Below are 21,368 nucleotides of genomic sequence, written 5' to 3'. Positions count from 1 at the left end.
TAAGAAGTAGTGGAAAAGTAACTCATTTTTTTAGCTTTGTATTGCTGAATGTACAGATGGTTTAAGAGATGTATGTATTTTCACCCCTTTTTGGGTGCATATCAGACTTAAAGGCCCTCATGCTCAAAATTATTACATCAGAATTGTCTTTATTAACTATTGATTAAACCACTGGAAACTGATGTTTTCTGTTTTGAAAGATACCAACAGTATCAAAACCTCTCAAAGAAGGGGTATGCTGCTCATGGAATCATGGCTATCAAACCGCAAGCCATTCTCTCACTACACCTTGCAGCTCCAATTCATTCCAATTAAATCCAACAATATTTATTAAAACACTGCTCTTTAAAATAAGTAGTTGGATTGTTACCAACGCTGCCCTCCTCCTTTCTTCGAAAGAAGGCCCCAGGCAGTAAAAGGATGGCACCATATCATATATGCTTCTCTGATGTCTGAAATCATTTGTTACAGTCCCCAGAATTTCTTCAGCATGACAGTACTTTTTGCCCTAGGAATGTTGAAAAGACACCCCCAAAAAAACCACTGCAGATAAACCAAACACATCACAAAAACATCAGTGCAGTATCTAACTTGACAAACTCTCAAGGGGCCTGATTCTACCCATTAACAAGTAGTACTGTGGCATGCTCTAGTTTGCCAAGCAAGGTGGTAATGTATTACAGATATTCAGAGAAGACTGTTGACATTTCACTATTTCTGTTGATGATTCACAGTACTTAGCTGTAACACTGAAGTCCATTTGTGAATCTAGCTCTCAGTTTAACTCAAACACAAAACATTGTATTCCAATTCTAACACCTGTGCATGTCAAGTGACAGCTACTGAGCATATTAACACAGAAAAGTTGCACAGAATAAGCGAGTTTGAAGATGAAAGAAATAGGGTACTTGACACAGCAAGAGTCTTTTCCAAGTGAAGACAGCATTGTGGAAGGCAGAGAGAGGAAAACAAAGTCTAAAGAACCATTTCGAAGAAAGTAACAAGGGTGAAGAGAGAGTACAAAGGCCAATTTTGAAGAGCTTTGAGTTTAAAGGACAGAGTGAAGGGGTTCAAAGAATGGAGTGACATTATCAGGACAGCAGGAAAGGACTACAATTTCAGCATCATAGAATATGGTAAGACAAAAAGCCTGGGCAAAAGACATTGCAGTTTCCAAGGCAAGAGCTGTCCAATGGCCCAACTAACTTTAAATAGCAATATGAGGGTGTGTTTTCACAACTGTGACAAAATTAATCAGTTCTCTTTAATACATATCCAGAAGATTCTACTTTACTCATATTCTGCTTCAATGTATCCTTTACTTGAGGATATTACTACATTCATGTTATCGTTTAAATTGCTGTTTCACACCTCATACAAACTGACCTGTATGCTATTCAAAGATGAAGATAGGTCCCACACTTTAAGGACTCCAGTTACAGACACTGCCACCAATGAGTCTTCTGTGAACAGTTAACAGTGAGATAGTCAACTTGAAACCAAGTTTAAACAGCGCCTAACACCAAAAGAGAACCTTGGCATAGACACTGGTGTTCTGCACAGCACTACAACATGGATTCTGCAGGACGCTGTTTAGATGAAATATTAATTTTTACACAAAAATAACTGGTATACAGAAATACAAAACATGCAAGCAAGCAGTGAATAATTATTTTGTTTTATCAGATGTACTTCAATAGAAGGCACAGAATAGTGGGTTTGTGCCTTTAATTTCCCTGATACTACAAAATTAATTTGTACTTATATCCAAGAAATGAGCTGCTTACAACCAGTGTAGAATCTGCTTGTCTTTCTCTTTAAGAAACACATTACATGAAACATAAGGAACATTTAGGAGTATTAAAAAAACACCTTTCTTAGGTGCTGTCAGTGAAATGTTAACATCTGTTGTACATAACAGCTCTGTAAAACATGATTAGATATTAAAGCTAGTAGGATTGTACTATCTATACAGAAATATTTTATCACAATTTAATTGGTCTACATAAATACATCTACAATGTATACCTTGAACTCTTGCAGAGTGTATGATACACATACAATTTATCCAATCAGAAGACTGAGATGATGATAAAGTGTGAAGAACACCCAAAGTATTAGCATCAATAATAAGAACATCTTGATATTCTCCACAACAAAGAAGCCAGCCTTCACCTGTCATTCGGAATGAGCAATGGTAATACTGTACAAACGGAAAGAAGAGAGTCAGCTTACAGAACTACACAAATGGGCATGCATGTTTTTCACATTAAGCATGTCATACTTGGAATTATAATCAACACTTGTAGCATTATTGAAAGTCTACTGCATGTGACACCATACACAATTTTGCTAGTGACACAAGCATTTCACATACACTTATAACAATTTAATATAGGCATACAGCTTAGTAATAGGTGCTTCATACCAAAAGCAGTATCTGCCCTGCCTAAATATTAAGATTTTTTGGAAGCAATCAGGGTGTTAATTCTCATTATAGATTGCTAAACAGTTTAGGACTTGTTTCCGAGAGGCCTCATCTCTTTCCAAACATTTGCTAAAGCTCCAGTTATCAACATGTAAAGATGAAAAATATCAGGTGAAAATGCGGAAGATTCATAATTATTTTTTTCATAATGATTTTTCCATTGTTTTCCAGGAAGAATTTCTACTCCATGAGATATTCTTCATTTTCACATTAAATGCCCTAGTGTTCAGAAGATTCATTCTTTCTCAACAATCATGTAAAGAAAAGTAAAACAGACACATAGCAAAGTACTTGGGAACAGAGATGACAGCAGTGCAGAGCGACTATGAAGATTTCCTTTTTGCTAGGTGTTTTATATGTGCAAGGACATTTGCATTGTGTGTAATATCTATCCTTAATTGTACACATAATTGCTATAAATGCATAAGCAGCCTCCTCAAATGGAATTTATAAGTAAAGACGATCATTAAAGTAAAGGAACCAACCACATCAAAGGAAAATATCAGATAGACCCACAAAGTTGTGCCTCATTTACTACAAGTTCTCTGTACATTGTTTTGCTTAGATAATAATTCTTGGTCTATCAGTTAACAAATTGAAGTCTGAAAACAAAAAGAAGCAGAAATAACTGGGAATAAGTATTACGATATTATGAATAATAAGAGGCAGAAATGCGTAGCAGTAGGAACAATTTGTAATTACTGTTACTCTCAAATTAGGCTTGAACTGGAAGATATGTATAGTCAGTTAGTCCTCTAAGAAAATCCCACACTGGTTAAGATCTACAAATAGTTAAGAGTTAACCCTGGTGTTAAACTTCATTTCAAATGGCAAATATTCAGTTTGCACTACTTGACATCTGCCATTTAGAGCTGAATCATCTACGCTGAACAAAAGGAACCTACTAGACCAGAGAGGTTAGCAGTTTAATTAAAACCTACTAAAACATTAACTAAAAATAAAGCAACAATTTTAGATGATGATGCTATTAAAATCAGTGTGCACTAAACCTCCCAGACAATAACATTCTGTAGGAAATTATATTCTCTCCGGTGCTACTATGCCACAAGCAATCATTCTCCATAGAACAACAAAAAAAATCTAAAACAAAAAAAACAAACCATAAAAAATGACACCCAAAAAACCCTCACAAAAAAATCAGTTTATTATAAATATCTGAAGAACAGCTTCCCCTCCTAGAGACATCTATTTTTTTTTCTAAGAAAGTCTTCCTGTTCGATGTTCCTATTTTTCTTTAGCCATCTTGTCCAAGTTACAGAACAAAAATCATTATGTAACAAAGTTAGGTTTAGCTCACTTTTAGAAAATTTGTTACTTCTCTATTAGCATTTGCTTCTCCTACTTGAAGGATAAGAATGAAGATTCTGCCACTGCTCTCCACAAAAATGTACAGATTGTCAGATAATCAGCTAGGCCAGATCTGCCTACTTCTCTGCAGAACTCCTCCATAACCTTAACTATTAAAATCTAATTAAGCAATACCACAAAGCAGATGATACCACACCTCTATTACATTATAATTGAACTATTGTTTTGTGTGTGTGTATACACATCCATATGTAAAAAGAATATATATGTTTTAAACATATACACAAAAATTATGGAAGAATAACTTCTTAACAATCTATGCTTTTTTAGATCTCCATACATATGTGTGTGTATATGTAAAAATATTATATTAAGAACCTGTTCTTTAATTTTTATTTGGTAATTTACCCAAATGTGTTTGAAATCATCTGTCAACCAAAACAATGTTTCTTCTGGAAGATTTAAAACATTTGGACTCTGAATTTGACCATAGTTCAAGTCTCATGAGGGCTCAGATTTCCATCATTTGGAGGCTTAGTTCCACCCTAGGCTTCCACAATGAAGAAAAACAGCATTTTAAGTAACCTAGGAGCCCTGAGCTGCTCTTCTACTAATATATCCAGAAACAAGCCATATCTCTGAATCAAATCCATACATGTTGGGGTTCTCAATCATATACACACGTGTACTTCAAACACACCCTCATACTCAAACATCTACCTACTTAGTGTACCTGGATATAGTTCAAATCAGACATTTGAAATTATCTGAAGTAATATTTAAAGCAATTTGGCCTCTGAAAATAAGTGATCTGTCCTGAGTTCTGCAATGAATGAAAGTGTATCTTTGGAAGTGGGGCAGAGCAGTCTTTTGGAGGTCAGCAGTTAGGCATCAAAACCTTTCAAACATTTAAAAATAAAATCTTCAGCAGACTGTCTCACAATGTTTGGCTAGGTTGCTTGTACTTCTAAAATACGACACCAAAAAGCCTACATTAAACTTGAAGTTTCCATGCAATTTTAACACAGGACAAGAGAAAAGATTAAGACAGTTTCACTTTGCTACTCAATGCCCAAGCTTTACAGTAAGTTAACTGATACTGCATTCCAGACATTTTCAACTTAAAGAATCAGTTTGATTTAAGGATTTCAGAGAAACATAAAAGTCTCAGTTCTTTTCTTAGAAGGAAGTCAAAAAAGGAAAAATAACAGATATAAAACTACTTATATTGCAACAGGGTTTTTTCCTCCTATTAAGTATGAGTTATACATTTAAAATTGTATGTTCCCCAAAAATATGTTAATAAAGCAGAACTCCTTTTGTAATGAACAGAGATATTCCATGAAAAGTTGCTATACTTACACAGATTGCTGTGTGCCTATAAGGAAGCTTTGTGTTCTCAATGCACTGTCCACTACTGACATTCCAAACACACATCTCCCTGCCAAAGATAACTTTATATTAGTCTCTGTCATTTCTACTCAATTGGCTGGAATAATTTTGTGCCACCAAGTTTTTCTTCACTGCTGTAGTTAAGTACAGTCTGGTCGTTTATGTGGCTTTTTGTTACAGATTACTGGGTAAGAAAATGTTGTGGTCATTAGCAGGGGATGACATACAGTATCTGTTTCTTTTTGTTTTGGTAATTACACCCTGCTTGCTGCCTTGCAACTAACCTGACTTTAAGGCCAACTCTGGTCTACAACAAATTGTAGGTATACTGCCATTACAGCTCGTCAACACGTCACTGTAACTATCTGTCACAGGAACTACCTCCTCCTGAAAATGATTCATTTCACCGAACTTAAACCACACGTTTTGAAAAACATAATCCATCTTCTGCCGCATCGGACTTCAGTTCTTGAGAGGAAGTGCAATTTCTGTTAAGAAGAAACAGTGCCACCATGAGGCTATTCCTGAAATCTGTTATTGATACAGCACTTGCCTTGCCAACCTAAATGTCTGCAACATTCTACCTACACTTAATTATATTTAAGGTTAACGTTTGAGAAAGACGTGTTAGGCAGTCTTCCTCATCTAGACATTCAACACGCTATGGGACTAGAGTACAACAGAAACACAATCAAATTAAATGTTGTAAACCGGGCTGTATGAGGTATGTTGTCATAGGTCAGCAACTGAATGTTAAACTTGATGCTTTTAGATTTCATTGAAACAGCAAACATTATTTCCACAGTTGAAACAATAACTTCATTATTTCTGAAAATACATTCTAAGACATTTTCTGTATGAGGACTTAATGAACACATTGGGGAAAAATATTTTATTATATTAAGAAATACTTAGTGATTTACCTTTTAAATCAACACACTTTCACATTTTATGACAATCTAAAAATATTACTTAATTTATATTTTCCAGCTGAGCAAAATCAGTGAAATCTATACATCTGTAATGTAGCAGAGTTGGTAGACCAAAAGTTGTAACTTAGACTGCTTATGCTGTTTGTTAAACATTTCAAGGCAGTGATTTTTTCCTTGTTTATATCAGAATGACAACTTTACTGCTTTAACTACATTGTGATACATACATGCAAATATGCAGAAATGAGACCAGAATATAACTTCAGCTTCTGCATGTTGCACTTAATTTACTGTGTGTACTAGTGAGTGATACCACATGTTGACAAACCTGTCCTACAGCATATGCTATATGCACACACAGGACACCAGTGAGAACTTCTGAATCATTATGGATTAATTTACAGATTTCCATATTTAAAAAAAGTATAAAAATACTGTTCAATACTCATACTTCTGGGATAAATCAGTTATACAAACATTCAAGAGATTTTTGAAGTGGGATGGGGGGAGAGTATCATCTTCCACACCCAATACAAGGAGATGGAAGCTTGAAAATGCCAGAAGCAAATGATTCACAAGCCAGGAAATACAGTTCAACAAACCCTGCATCTCCTGAAGATGAGGCTTCCTATTTGTAATTATCTCAGCTTCATGTTGCAACCTTCCAGGGATCAGTGATGGATGCTCTTCCCTTATGCAATACAGATGAGAAGTCAGCAGTAATTTGGTAAAAGTGAACATTTAAAGGGGCCAGAAGACTATTCAGTCCTACCTATACACTTTCCAAGCAAGACCAATGATCCCTTCAAAGGCAGAACCTTGAGGATGTGAACATCTCTCTGTATGGTATATCTATAGAAAAACCCTCATCTGTTTAGTGCTTTTCACCCCAACTTTTTGGAAATACAGTACCTTTTCTCCCAGTATGATCTGGAAATATTACTGCACCAACAGAACTTCAGAATTAAAATGAAAAACAGTTTCACCCCTGAAACCTTGATTAGAATTGTAGAAGGCCAATACAAAACTAGTTCTGCAGACTTCTCACCCTCCTTTCCACACATAACCAGAACTGTTTACAACTACCTGTCCAGTGGGACAGTCTAACCTTTGAAGATTAAGAGGCCTGAACCAGTTTCTTCAAGTTATCCCTTATGATTGAGTAAGAGAATCAGACAGACATCCTAGGAGCTGGAAAGGATAAACAAGCTCCTCAGTGAGAAAGTGATACCCTTAAGGTGCTGAAAGGTATAGCTTGGAGAAGGGCAATTGACAGGAACTCTTCATGGGAAGAGGTTTTAACAGTTGATTGGAAAAGATGAACCCAAAGTGAGGAGAATATCATTTAGCAGCAAGACAAAACTGTTTAAGAAAAGCCCTTAAGGAAGTAAGAAGCTAGCCCTAACTACTTTCAACAGCTGAAATACTCAACAGATGGGCTTCAGAACCCACCTGAAAAGATTATCAAATATTCAGAGAGAAAAAAATTCTTGAATGCTAACCTAGCAGAACTGCAGAAATTAGTTTGAATCAAGTGATGGGTCAAGTCACAAGAAACACATAGGCATGTCATGGTTTAACCCCAGCTGGCAACTAAGCACCACACAGCCACTCACTCACACACCACCACCCCCACACACACCAGTTGGACGGGGGAGAGAGATGGATGGAGATCAGGAGCCTCTTAACAGGATGTACTCCAAAACAGCAAGTCAGATTTAAACAGAGACAAGGAACATACATGCCTTTTATTCAAGGGCAGTCTTTTCTGTGCTTCCATATGTACTCACTGAGCAAGCATAACCTGGATCACAGTACTGATTCAATTCTCAAGACTGAACTCAGGAAGGAACAGAAAAAACACCATGATATTAAAATGCTTCTGAACCTGCTGATTCCCTCCAGTAGCCCATTATTCTTCCTCTGAATGGGGCCTAGCTGACCCTCTGAACAATTCATTCTCCTGACTAACTGGATATCTGAATTAGCCAAACCCTTCTGTTGTCCAACAGATGAGCTCTTAGTTGACTATTGTATATAAGCAATACAGTCATTATCCTAAGTAGCTGCTATCCTTTTCATATCATGGAAGAAGTGGATTAAAAACCTTTTGCCAAATGCATAATCTGACCTACACCTGCCATACGTTTCATGATTTAAGAAATGAATAATTGAATATTCAGTTACCTACCCATTTTCAGTAGCACTTACTACATATGGTTGTTTCTCAAACTCTCTTGCTTTTGCCAAACAGGTTACAGAAGCAGTGTGGCCAAAGAGAATTTCTTTAGATGAAATCTAGGAGAATAATACAATGGTTTAACTTAAACATATTATTTTCTGTATAAACTAAGGAGATCTAAAAGCAAGAGAATGACTTGCAGATGTTGTTAATAATGAGTAATTGTCAATCTGCTTTATATTCTTATGTTCTTCCATCATGTTTCTGGAATGTAGAAAGATGTGGATTGATTATGCAGTTTGCATGAAGTACAGTCTTTGTATTCACTGTAGTCTAAAAATTGCACCTTCTGAAAAATGTACAGAGCATCAAATTGTATAAAACTGGCATCGTGCAGAATATCTCTGGCCTTCACCCTACAACATGCAGCAGAAGTGGCAGAGTGAAGTAGGGAATTGATATAGCAAAGCTCTTAAGCATGTGTTCCATACAACACATTTAAATAATCCCTTTTATTAGCTTCACTGCATGCAATGTTCTTAATGGAAAAAGGTAACCCCATAAAAGTACAAACTAAAGTTTCAAGCTATATTTGAGCACAAATGGGGCAGCCAGATCCAGAAAGAATAGAACCATAGTTCTAGGAATGCAGAATAAGAAATTGGAACTGCTTTGACTCTGTTCCATTCTCAGGAAAATATGAAATATTCAAAGCAATAGCAATGATATGCCAGGAGGTTTACAGTTTAATTATACCAAAAATATGTATTTCATCTTCTTCCATCTTTCTACAAAGTTTTCCATTGTTAACCTGGTAGAAAGCTCTGGTTTTACAAATAGACATTTTTCTTTAAATGACAGGCCATGCTAAGCAATTGATTTAAAAAAAAGAGACTTTACAAGGTAGGAATCATTAAAATCGTGTATGTTAACTTGTTGCTATTACTCACAGCACACAATCTCATATAATCCACAGGTCATTATAATCTATGAAAAATTTTCCAAAGTCTGCAGATAAAAAGTGTCGAAATGCCTATATGAGCAACCAGTTGCTTCATGAGTTTCCTATAACAAATATCACCTTATCTTTAAAACTTAATCTAAGTAAGTGCAAGTCTGGATAATCCCACTGTTAATAATAAAAGATAAACTCCAGTCTGTCTATTTGGCAGACCATAGCACAGTGGACACAAACCTTGAATTCTGATGAAAGATCCCAGAGACATATTTGTCCTTCTTGACTTCCTGTAACTATGGTCTGCTGGTCATCTGTAATCATAATAGCAGTGATGCTGTGAGAGGGAGCTATTTTCCCCCACACTGCCACAGCCTGTACTGATACCTTCATAGTCAGCACCTGAAAACAGAAACAAGTCATGATGATTCTAAGTAACACGAAATGCAAGAAAAAAATTTAAAAGTCAATTTAATCAACATCTGAAAACAGGAGCTACAAAATACTACTGCAGAAAAAGCTGAGGAGGCATCAAAACATTTTCTAGCTATTGCAAACATCACACTTATCAAGACAGTTATCCACCAATAGCTTAAATATGCAGCAGGACAGTGATGTGCCACCATTTTAAATCTAGGCAGGATCAGACAGGAACAGAGTTACAAGGGAGCAGTACTATCACAATACTGAAATATCAGCAACAGGAGTCATGTGCTGCCCCACATAACCTGGCTTAGCTCTGATGGACCCATGTCACTATCATCTTCCTAATTTTGGTTGGTGGAATATACCATGCCTCCCCTAGTCCCTCCAAACAGCAGTGCTGCTCATTCTCAGCAGCTAACTACTGGAGCATGGAGATGGCACAGAGGCAGGGTGTCAATAAAGCAACTGTGGTTCCTAGGAGGATAAAACATGAAAAAGAGATAATAGGGCTGGAAGGAGAGAACAGGTGATGGGTCAGGAATTAAGAGAAAAATGAGGCCTGGGACAGCAAAGTACTATACCCTCAACCACTCAGTGGCATCTTGTAGAGATAAGACCCATAAGAAAGGTGCAGGTAGAGTTGGAGGGAAACAGGGAGAACAAACAGACTCTTTCTGCTGCTCAACTCATGGGTCCCTTGTCCAAAAAATTTATCATGTAATAGGTTTTTCACTACTGTGAAAAATTAATTTAATGGAATTGTCCAAAATGACTACTGGTCATTAGTTAATTCAATACAGATTCTTATGAACTGCTATTTCAGTGTCGGTTCAAACTCTAGTACTTACAAAATATTCTAAAGTCCTCCTTATTAAAAAAGTTCTACTTCACTTGTTTTTAAATTTGATGCCTGTTCCTTTCAAAACCACCTCTGCTGGTTAGTTGGATTCTGTACTTGTTTTGCTTCAAGCAGAAGCTTTGAGAAAACTTTCTCAGTCACTGCACAAGCCCTCTGTCACATTGCTGTTCAAATTCCCATGTTCATAAGTGTCTAACATTTCTAAAATATTCCCAACAATACCTTCAAAATGAAAAAACAGTAAGTATGACCACAAATAATTTGGCACTTAAATAGTCAACTCACCTCAAAAAAGTCATATATGTCCTGTTAAGATATTCAGGGAACCTAGTAACACACCCAACAAGCATGTCTTCTTTGGGTCAACTTATGCAAAAGGCTAAAACCAGACACAGATGAGCAATATCTTTAGCATCAGTGTCTTTACATGAAAGCCCGACACTAGCTGCTAGTGTCTACCTTAGCCCAAATGCAAACAATTCCCATATATACAAGTCATCTGTACCAAAACTTCCAAATTATTAATCTGAGTATACAACAGCCTCCAGCACTACTTCCCTATATCCTATGATGGTTCTTCTCCCCTTCATTTTTCCAGAAAGCCTGTACAGATGGTTCTGAAACACCTCTGTTTATCTCCCTTGCCTTTCAGCTTTCTGGAGAAAATGCCAGAAGATTGTTGTCACCTGCTTCTAAATGTTGTCAGGGATGGAGAAGGGGATGAAGTTGACTTGTGCCTGTGAAGTGACTCCTCTGAAAACTGAAATTCTCTTAATCTTTACTGAGGGCAGTTTTGACTACCACCAGCATGCAGGTGATGGACAGAGAGCTAACAAATATTAAGCAACATCAAAAATGTTTCTATATATCAACATGTTATTCCCAAGCACAAGCAAACAAGAAGAAACAGATTTTAAGCTCTTCAGATGCACCATTGTCTATGGTCACTGAAATACCTTATTTATTCTTTTCAAAATATTGTATGTCACCTACTTTTTACCCAAGCAGCAATAATACCATTGAAAAGACACTTAAGAGCAGCCACTTTGCAGCCACTAAGGAAAATTCACCTTTCAGAGAAGTTGTGCTCCTATTTGTCCTGGAGAAAGGGGAGACAGAGTCCTTAGCAAAAATATTTAAAATGAAACAGGTGCCAGTAGCCAGGTGCTAGAACAGTGCAGTTGGGAGAGGTCAGCCAAAAGATATGACACTAAAGCTGAAATCTTGCAAGAAGAGACAGGAACTGGGTAGAATGAAATGCATGGCAGCAGATAACAGCCAGCCAAAGGAAGTAATATAGGAATGATGCAAAGTGACATGAAGAAGAGATCCTGTCATAACTCAGACAAGACCACAGGACAGAAACAGAGCATGGAAGCAGCCTTTTAAGCTAGGTTTAAAGAAACTGTAACACAAACCATCACTAAATCCAGCACAGTAGCAGATGAAAGCAGGGACACAGACAAGAGGTATCTTCACTACTACTAATAAAACCCTTAAGTGACACAGAACTAGAGGAATGGTCTTGCTTCCTGACAAGAACATGAGATGAAGGGCTTGGCTACTGAGAAAAAGGGCTGAAAAGACTGGTATGGCAGGCTATCAAGGTCCTGCCATACAACCTTAGCCAGAACATCAAAGGCAGAGGAAGAAGCATCTAAGAAAATGAATTGAGGTTGTCCTAGTTTCAGCTGAGATAGAGTTAACTGTCTTCCTAATAGCTGGTACAGTGCTATGTTTTGAGTTCAGTATGTGAAGAATGTTAACACTGACATTTTCAGTTGTTGCTACATAGTGTTTAGACTAAAGTCAAGGATTTTTCAGCTTCTCATGCCCAGCCAGCGAGAAGGCTGGAGGGGCACAAGAAGTTGGCACAGGACACAGCCAGGGCAGCTGACCCAAACTGGCCAACGGTGTATTCCATACCATGGGATGTCCTATTGAGTATAGGAACTGGGAAGTTGGGGCAGGAAATCACCACCCAGGGACTAGCTGGCTGTCAGTGGACAGGTGGTGAGCAGTTGCACTGCACATCATTTGTACATTCCAATCCTTTCATTATTGCTGTTGTCATTTTATTAGTGTTATCATTATTAGTTTCTTCTTTTCAGTTCTATTAAATCATACTTATCTCAACCCACGGGTTTCACTTCTCTTCCCGATTTTTTCCCACATCCCACTGGGGGAAGAGGGTGGGCGGGGAGAGTGAGCAGCTGCGTGGTGCTTAGTTGCTGGCTGGGGTTAAACCACAACAGGTCAAGAGTTTATTAAGCTAAATCACATTTAGTTTCATTTTAAAGCTCTGTGGGCATATCAGAAAATACTGAGAGATGTTATTGATCTCAGCTTTAGAATTTGACTTTTCTAAAACTTACTTTTTTAAATCTCTAGTTATATGAATTATTATGCTTACTGGTGAATGTTGAAGTCCTTTTCTCTTCTAGTTTATGCCCCTAAATGAAAGTTGTTCTAGCCAAACTCTAATGATATGTATAAGTATTAACTAAGCAAAGAAAATTCACCATTTTCATACGGCTTATAAAATGGTGGCTGTCAAGTTAACAGTTTGATAAGCCAAATCCCAAGTCTTTAAAATGAATTTTCTTGCATATCATGTAGTCATTTATACTTGTGGCATGGGAGTGTTTAATTAGCATAAAACACCGTAAGACAGCAGAATTCAGGTTTGTACTGCATTGAAAACGAAGTCATAAATCACATTTTCTTGTAAAATAAGCATAGAATCAAGATCAATATTCTTAACAGAAGACCTACTGCTGAGCAAGTGATGAGTAACAGAACTCAGAAAGACTATCAACAGAAGTTAAAAACTAAACAAATCTATAGAATTTGCTAATGTATAGTTGATCTATTTGCACACTTTTTTTTACATAACAATGAGTGTCATGAATTAATAAACAGCTATTACTACATACAAAGCATTGGTTATATAAGAGAATTAAGACTGAAACATTACAAGAACATTTTGTACTTTTTCCTTTATATTATGATTGAAGTGCAAGCAAAAGAAAACAGAAGATATATGAACGTCCATGTTAATATAACAGTCCTTAACTTTTTTCTCTTGCTTCTTGGTTAACTTTTCTTTTGGATTAAGATATTTTGATGCACAAGACAAGTATTTTGCATGAAAGCTTTGCTTCTAAGGATACCATGACTTCCCTAGAAATCCTGCATACTCACAGGCACATATCCACATTTTGTCTGACAGTATTTAGCTTTATCAAAGCTATTTAGTGATGCTGATGACACCTAGAGCAAACTTTTTTTTTATAAAATCAACAGATATTTATCAGACTGTTCCTTTAAAAAAAAGGTAAAAACTGTTTCCACAAAGTCAAATATTGCCCAAGGCATATCTGAGCTGCACGTAGCTTATCAGCACATGTCAAATTCCTCCAGCTCTGCTCACTCAAGCATGTTTGATTTGCAGTATTAACGCATAATTCAACTTTGAAACAAGTTCCTCAGTTCTACTCCCCATTTCTTCCTGCTTACAACCTAATAAACTTTGTTTGCCCTGCCCTTACAATCACACTGCCAAAAAGAACTCCCTTATGACTGTAAAAAAAAATAATTCCCTGTTCTTAGTTAAAACCATAGCAGTTCATCCCACCACTAACCTGTCATATGTCTACCATTCTGTGTCCAGTTCTACGAGCACTTTTCACGCTGAAACCACACCACAAACCTTTGTTGACTTGGAAAATTATACCAATTCGCACAGCTTCAAGGACTTTGCCTGTACTACTTCAATAACTTTGGACAATTTGTACAGTATTAAAGTTTCATTTGGAAAGCTGAGTATACCACCTTTTATTCTATAGCAGCCATGACGTATTTGCAAGTCTAGTCAAAAGCTTTAAGGGGCCAGAGAGCAGGAGGTCTGACCCTGAATGCCTTTCTGAGCATATATTAATGCAAGAGCTTTTCCTCATCCCTTGGCTTTTTTGACTGGGACTGGTCGTGAACTGAGCCGAATGAAAAAGGTCAGATTATACCATAAAGAAACAGTACTATCATAACTCAACATGCTCTCCCCATAGAGCCCCAATTCCAATAGAGTAGGCATATCTTGACTCTGCCTCCTCTCCTAACCTTAAAAAAAATATATATTGTTAGCATCTCTATTAGAGTCATCTCAGACCTTCCAATCTCTGCCACATAATTACTGCTTTACCGCAGGCACATCCCTGTGCTGCATTTTCTCAAGATAAAAATTGGTGGTTTAGGAACATAAGGTTAGAATGGAAGAGTTACTTGGGTCTTAGGAGCATGCGTGCACATTTGCTGACAGTGATTTGAAGTGAAAAATCTGGGTTCTGTTTTGCCCCCACTGAAGTCTGTCTCACATTCCCTGTTGGTCCTTGCATTTACATGCAGAGTTTGCTCAAAAGCATAAAGGAAACATCCTGAACAATATTGAACTATTAACTACAGTTAAAAGAATCACATTTCCTGATAAAGAAAATACATACCCTGATTTTTAAATTAATTCAGAATTCACCAGTTCTCACATACATGAAGGTCCTTAAAAATAGGAACTGAACTTCCTAGAGAACCTTATCTCAAAACAGTTCACATAATAAAACACTGGTTGTGACAGAAACCTCCTTCTCATAGCTACAGCCCATAAGAAAAGCTACCAAACAAGAATTTATAGAAGGAGAAAAGACTACATACAATAAAAGATCAGTCTACAGCTAACAGTCAACCTGCCAAAAAACCTTTTCTGAATTTATATTCATACTCACTTCATGTTTCTTATCCATCCTAAACTATCAATACAAGATCAGTTGCTTTAAAGTCCAGTTAAATGTATGGTGATTAATGCAGGCACAAAAAAGATGCAGAAATTGGCTTACAGTCCTGAAAATATTAAGACATTAGCAGAATTTAACTGTTTGTGTTGGATTAAAAGACCCAAATATTTTGGGGAAACACCACCCACCCCCCCACCCCCAAAACAGGATAGATGAGTCAAAATTATTAAAAGCAATTATTACAGTTTTATAAAAGCAGCACATGTCTTCTCAGTCTAGCAAAATTCTATTTGCCCAGCCTTCAATATTCTTGATGGCCAAGTAAAACAATATAAGTTCCCCCCCATCCCTTTAGATTCATCATTGTAGTAAAGTGTTAGGAAGTAAATATTAGGCAGAGCCTGGTAGGTTTTCATGACAAATTCCTAAGGTTTGTGTGTTCTCATTCTCCTATTCCTGTCTCTTTTTGGCTTTACCCAACATGTTCTCTCTTACTGTCAACATAAGAAAATAAAAGTTCTATCAGTATTTTTTGTACTGTTAGTAAAAAGGTAATTATTTTCCTTAAAAATAGCTTTGACTTGCAGTCTACTGATCCATTTTATACTGCTTGCACAACTTGCTCAATGTACTTTATGATGTAAATGTTGCACTCTCTTTAAGGATGTTGTATATTATCTCTGGTAATCAGCAAAGATATCACCTTTCCCAAACTAAAAAAAAGTTATATTCACCCACTGTCCACAACATATAACAAATCCATCTAAGAGGACTAAATAATAAAATATATTGCATTTACAAAATACTTGATGAAAGTATCTTAAGTACAAAATCTAAAGATACATAAGTTACATAGCGCTGTGTTTGTAAGCCTGCAGATGTACCACAGTGATGCTCATTATGCTGCTCAGAGATTTGCTATTTATATGTTGCTATTGAGAAGCCTATTGAGTCCATGACTCTGAAAATACAGGTCAACAATACTTTGCAATTTGTGAAGCAGCAGGGTACACGTGCATTTGTATAGGTGTGAGGAATGGAATAAGTTAGAAAGAGAAATACAACACTAAGAAAGATGCTTAACAGAGAAATGGAAATAGAATGGAGATTTAGAAGCTACAGGGAGAAGGCAGGTACGTAATATAGGAAAAGGAAAAAGATTATATATGAGATTAGGTAAGTGAAAAGGAAATGACAAACAGAAATGACACCAAAGACAACAAGACAACACAAATATAACAAAAAGGCATTTGAAGTAACAGCAAAAAGTAAAACAATGAAAGATTTATCAAAAGACTTTTTAAAATATAATTAAAAACTAGTTTGTATTTAGCTCTTCATACAAGAGAACTAATAACTGGCTCCTTTAAGATACAGAGCCTGCTTTCTGTGGATACAACAGCAAAAATATTTCCGTATTTCAAATATTCTAGCTAATATATCTAGTCAGATAGGAGGCAACAAGTAAAATACTCCAGTAATCAACATTTCTACCCTATGTCCCACTTTCTCATGTTTTAATATATTCTGCCAGAACCCTCAATATTCCACACATTTTCCACTACTTTGCTTTTTGTGGCTCCATCCTGGAGACCCTGCCTGCCTACCACTGCACTTCCAGTTTAAGCTTTAATGGGACTTCCCTTGAGACCTGTCAGGGCTGCACCCTAATCGGCCAGAGGAGTCATCGTTGAGTGACACCCAGATCTCCCCTGGGGTGCGAACATACTGCTTTTGCAGTCCAAGGGAGCAAAAGACTGAGACCAGGAATCAATACAACCCATTTTAACTAGCAAGAACCACCTAGTAATACCTTGTTTGTATTTCTTGAACGAGTGACACAAGAAACACTTATTTCATTCCACACAATAATTCACCACAATCAGAAGGAGCACAGTAAGGGCAACACCATCTCCCAGCTGCTGATTACATCAAAGGTTTGCAGCACAAATTCAATTTTATGATGTTAATCTCAGCCTGCCACTCAGAAATTTTCTCTGAGGGATATGATTTTTCTCTGGATTTCATTTTAAGAATGATTTTCTTCTTCTACAATCAATAAAGATATGTTTTCATCAAAAGACTCTATCTTGGCAGAATTCAATCGGCCATCTCAAAACCTTTTGGTGACACAATATTAATTAAAATAGTTTATGTTGCACCTAAACTGGAAAGTGGGGCAGTGAAAACACGAGCAACTCAGAACACTTGTGCTTTACACACTGTCATAAGGTACAGTAGACTAATCTTTACCTCCTTGAAGTTACTGTTTCACCCGATAAACTGTTACATTATTTTAAGCCTGCTAGAAAAGGATCATGTGATGACATTACTTTAAGCATACTAGAAAAGTGTCACATGATGCTCCTTTGCCAAGTAGAAAAATTAAAAATGCGTGCAGAAATGTAAATTCACACTTTTTTCACTGTTATTAAAGGCTTCAACAACCACCAGTGATACAGCTGTTTAAGCATGTTAGACGACAACGCATGTGAGCTAGCTAATTTGGTTTTAAATCACGTATATCAAAGATCTTGTATATATACAAAGTTTACTTGAAAAAGAAATACATTATACAAGTGTGTATGGAGACATAAAAGATATCTTTAAAGAAAACATCACCACATTTGGTTTTGCTATCTGAAATATAGTGTCTGAATGTCCTATCAACTACAAGAGTAGTTATCTACAGGAGATGAAATGTTGCTTGAACACTATAGAGAACTACATATATGTGAATTATTTGTCACTTCCAAAGGCTTAAGCATACACATAGTATCACTTAAGTCATATTCAGTGGAGTAACTCATAATCAAACGCTGAAATGCTTTGCTGAAGCAGACCTTTAATCAGGTCTTAGGACATTCACTCAATTCTTACAGGAAAGCACACATGACAGAAAAAGGCCATCAGTTTCTGCAAAACACAAGATTTGATTTCTACAGAATTGCATCTTACTGTCTTAAAGACAGGTTTTAACCTTATTTATATACATTAAGTTATGCTTACCTTTATCGAAAGTAACATGTTGCCATGTGAGAAAGCACTACTTTGTTATGCTAGTAAAGAGACAGCCCATTACATTTTCTTAATTATAAGTTATCTTTTGAGACAAGAGACAGTTATCCTTTAGAGTCAATGATCCCAACATAATCCCACATGAATCAAACAGTCTACTAAGGTGGTGTCAGCCCCAAGTTTATGGCCTACATACCTTGGAAAGTGTAGAGAGTAATAAACTTTAAGTCTGTGTCAAGACTTCCCATAGATGCAAGCAAAAGTCACATGTAATCTACAAGACTTTGATCAACTTTCATTTTTATGAAATATCACAGATTCTGTAATGAACTAGACATAATTAAGCCTACAGAATTCATTCTTGTTTACACTGCTTTAACACAAAAGATACAAAAATCTGTTAAGGTCAAGACACATGAAACCTGAAAAAAAAAAACTTACAAAATTCTCAAACTGAGAGGCAGTGAATATGCAAAGCTTTGAGTCACTTATTTTGTCTTCCTTAAGTGACCTTGAACTCACTTAAAATAAAAAACACCCCATTGATCTGAGAGGTGATATTTTTGGTTCAGCTACACTGTACCCTGGAATGTTTAAATAACAAACAAAATTGGAATCAGATGCTAGAAATAAAACAACTAAAACATTTCATCAGCTTTTGGTTTTGGGATAGTAATGTAATAATCCCTAATCACTGGCGTAATCAACTGCATCATAACAATGATTTCCAAACTCTAACAAAAAGAACTCCTTATTTTCCCATTTTGTTCTTTCAATACTCTTAATTACCCAACAGGCCTCTATGCAGTGTTCTTCACCATGGGGCAGGCAGCTGTTTAGTGTAAACAACTCAGAAGAATCTATTATATATACACAGCCAAATCTGCTTAAAACACTTTTTGTTATGAAGCAGAATCAAAGTCCCAAACTGATTCAATGCATGGATTGCAGTTTTCATTACAGTAAACTTCTATTTTTAACACTGAAAATTTTTTAATGAGAAAAACCTGCTCATCCTGTAATCAATCCTACCAACACAACCCTTTTGAGCAGAACTAGCTCACCAGAAGAGCCATTTTTGCAAAGAGTATTCCCAAAAGAACATCATTCTGTACTAGTATGGCATTACTGATACACTAAAATTTTGTGACATATTCAGAAAACACCACTACTGTTCCTAGCAGTGACTAGAAAAGTAATTATGACAGAAACACCAAAAGGCTCCAAGTAAGCCATTCTGATTAATTTCATAATTGAGCAAGTCTCAGAAAATCTCTGACCAGAACTGTTTTCAAGGGAGAACAGAACTGCTGTAAAACAGCAATTATATAAATTTATTTCTACTCTAAGGTTTTGCAGCTACTCAATAGGGCATCATTTAAATAACACAAAAGCATTTTCCCATTTCAATGAGCTAGTGTTTTGAACTCGACATGTCCTCGCATTACTGTTTTTCTCCAAGAAGTCCAGTGACTAAGCATACTCCAAGACAGTTGATGGAATATATATATAATTCACTGGATTATCTTGGAAACAGAAGTTTCAGACATCTAACATCCGATAGCAGAGCTGAAATATAATGAAGTTACATAGTTGATGCTAAAGTTACAGGGGACCCAACAAAGCTCCCAGAAACTTGGATGAAGTTTGCCCAAGTAAGAAAGAACAAACGCCGCCCCAGCGAAGAGTCTTGGCACCCATCAGAAGAGCTCCGCGGTACCCAGTATGACCGCTCTTCTCGGCCACGGCAAGACCCACACCCGCGCCCAGCCGCCTCCCCGGGGCACCCGAGCCTTACGGCCGCAGATCCCCCGCCCGGACGCCCAAGGGCGGGGGCAGCAAACGGCCCCGGCTGCCCCCGGGGAGAGAGCCGGGCCGCGCCGCCGCCTCGGCGCCCTCCCGCCGGGCACCAGCGAGGTGCCACCGCCGCCCCCTGCCCAGCCCTGCGGACGGGACGGGGAGGCCAGCGCCGGGCTGGAAGACCGCGGGGAGAAAGACCAGCGGGGGAAAGCGGCCGAAAGGAGCCGTGCCTGGAGCCGACCGAGCGAGGCCGCGGCCACAGCCCCTTACCTCCAGAGGCTGCCAGGCACCGCGAGCGGGGGAGGAGTGGCGGGCGGCAGCGAGACTGCTGAGGGGAAGGAGAGCGAGCTGGGACGGCTTTTATCCCGCTCGGGAGCGGATATACCCAGCGCTGCTGCTGCTACTGCTCCCGCTCCTCCGCCTCCCGCGGCGGCCGGAGCAAGGGCGGCGCGGCCCGGCGCGAGCTGGCGCTCCCCGGCGCCGCCCGCAGCTCGCGCCGCCCGCAGCTCGCGCCGCCCGCAGCTCGCGCCGCCCGCAGCTCGCGCCGCCCGCAGCTCGCGCCGCCCGCAGCTCGCGCCGCCCGCAGCTCGCGCCGCCCGCAGCTCGCGCCGCCCGCAGCGTCCTGACAGCGCCTGGCGGCCGCCGCCGAGAGAAACGTTTTACGCGGCGGCTTTCCGCCCTGACAGCTCAGAGCGAAGTAGAGAAGAGAAATAGGGACTAGGGAAAAAGTATGTGGGCTTAAATCCGAGCCGCAGCCGCCCCTACTCATCCGCCTGCCCTTCTGCCCTCCCCCGTCACGGCCCTACAGGCCGGGGCACGGCCATACCCCGCCTGAGATAGAACTAACGGTTGAAGGCCCAGCCTGCCCCTCAGAGATTACTCCCTGCTCGGTGATAAAGCATAGGAAGCTTTTCAAGTGCCCGCCGTGCTTTAAGTACGGTGAAAAGAATATTTCCGCTGGCGGGAGCCGGGCAGAGGTGCAACTGCAGGTGGTGTAGGTTCTCCTGAGAAGGGGTGGACTGGGTGCAGACGGGCGTTTGCAAGCTTCCAGCCGGGTGCTCCGAGGGTGGAGCTTGATTCCTCACAGGTGTGGGAATCGGCGGCAGCTGTGGTGTCAGTATTTGAGGGCAGTAAACGGGTGAGTTGGGTATTTTGGGTAATGTTTTTGGTATTTGGTTTGTGGGTTTTTTTGAGGGTGGGAGT

General features: G+C 38.5%; 1 protein-coding gene across 1 annotated transcript in view; it reads right to left on the bottom strand.

Moving 5' to 3' along the window:
- Positions 1 to 20,620, bottom strand: part of WDR72 (WD repeat domain 72) — a 130,100-nt gene extending 109,480 nt beyond the window's left edge. Inside the window, exons 1-6 of the mRNA XM_049812316.1 lie at positions 20,436 to 20,620; positions 9,519 to 9,680; positions 8,333 to 8,439; positions 5,180 to 5,258; positions 2,029 to 2,203; positions 1,387 to 1,463 (exon numbers count right to left, since the gene is read on the bottom strand). Of these exons, the coding sequence (XP_049668273.1) occupies positions 1,387 to 1,463; positions 2,029 to 2,203; positions 5,180 to 5,258; positions 8,333 to 8,439; positions 9,519 to 9,671 (591 nt within the window). The 5' untranslated portion in view covers positions 9,672 to 9,680; positions 20,436 to 20,620. The remainder of the gene's footprint in view (positions 1 to 1,386; positions 1,464 to 2,028; positions 2,204 to 5,179; positions 5,259 to 8,332; positions 8,440 to 9,518; positions 9,681 to 20,435) is intronic.
- Between the last annotated feature and the right edge of the window lie 748 nt (positions 20,621 to 21,368).

The sequence above is a fragment of the Accipiter gentilis genome, chromosome 10 (genome assembly GCF_929443795.1).
Source record: "Accipiter gentilis chromosome 10, bAccGen1.1, whole genome shotgun sequence".
Taxonomy (NCBI): domain Eukaryota; kingdom Metazoa; phylum Chordata; class Aves; order Accipitriformes; family Accipitridae; genus Astur; species Astur gentilis.
The sequence above is the reverse complement of the archived record's forward strand: the minus strand, read 5'-3'. Positions and strand labels throughout refer to the sequence as shown.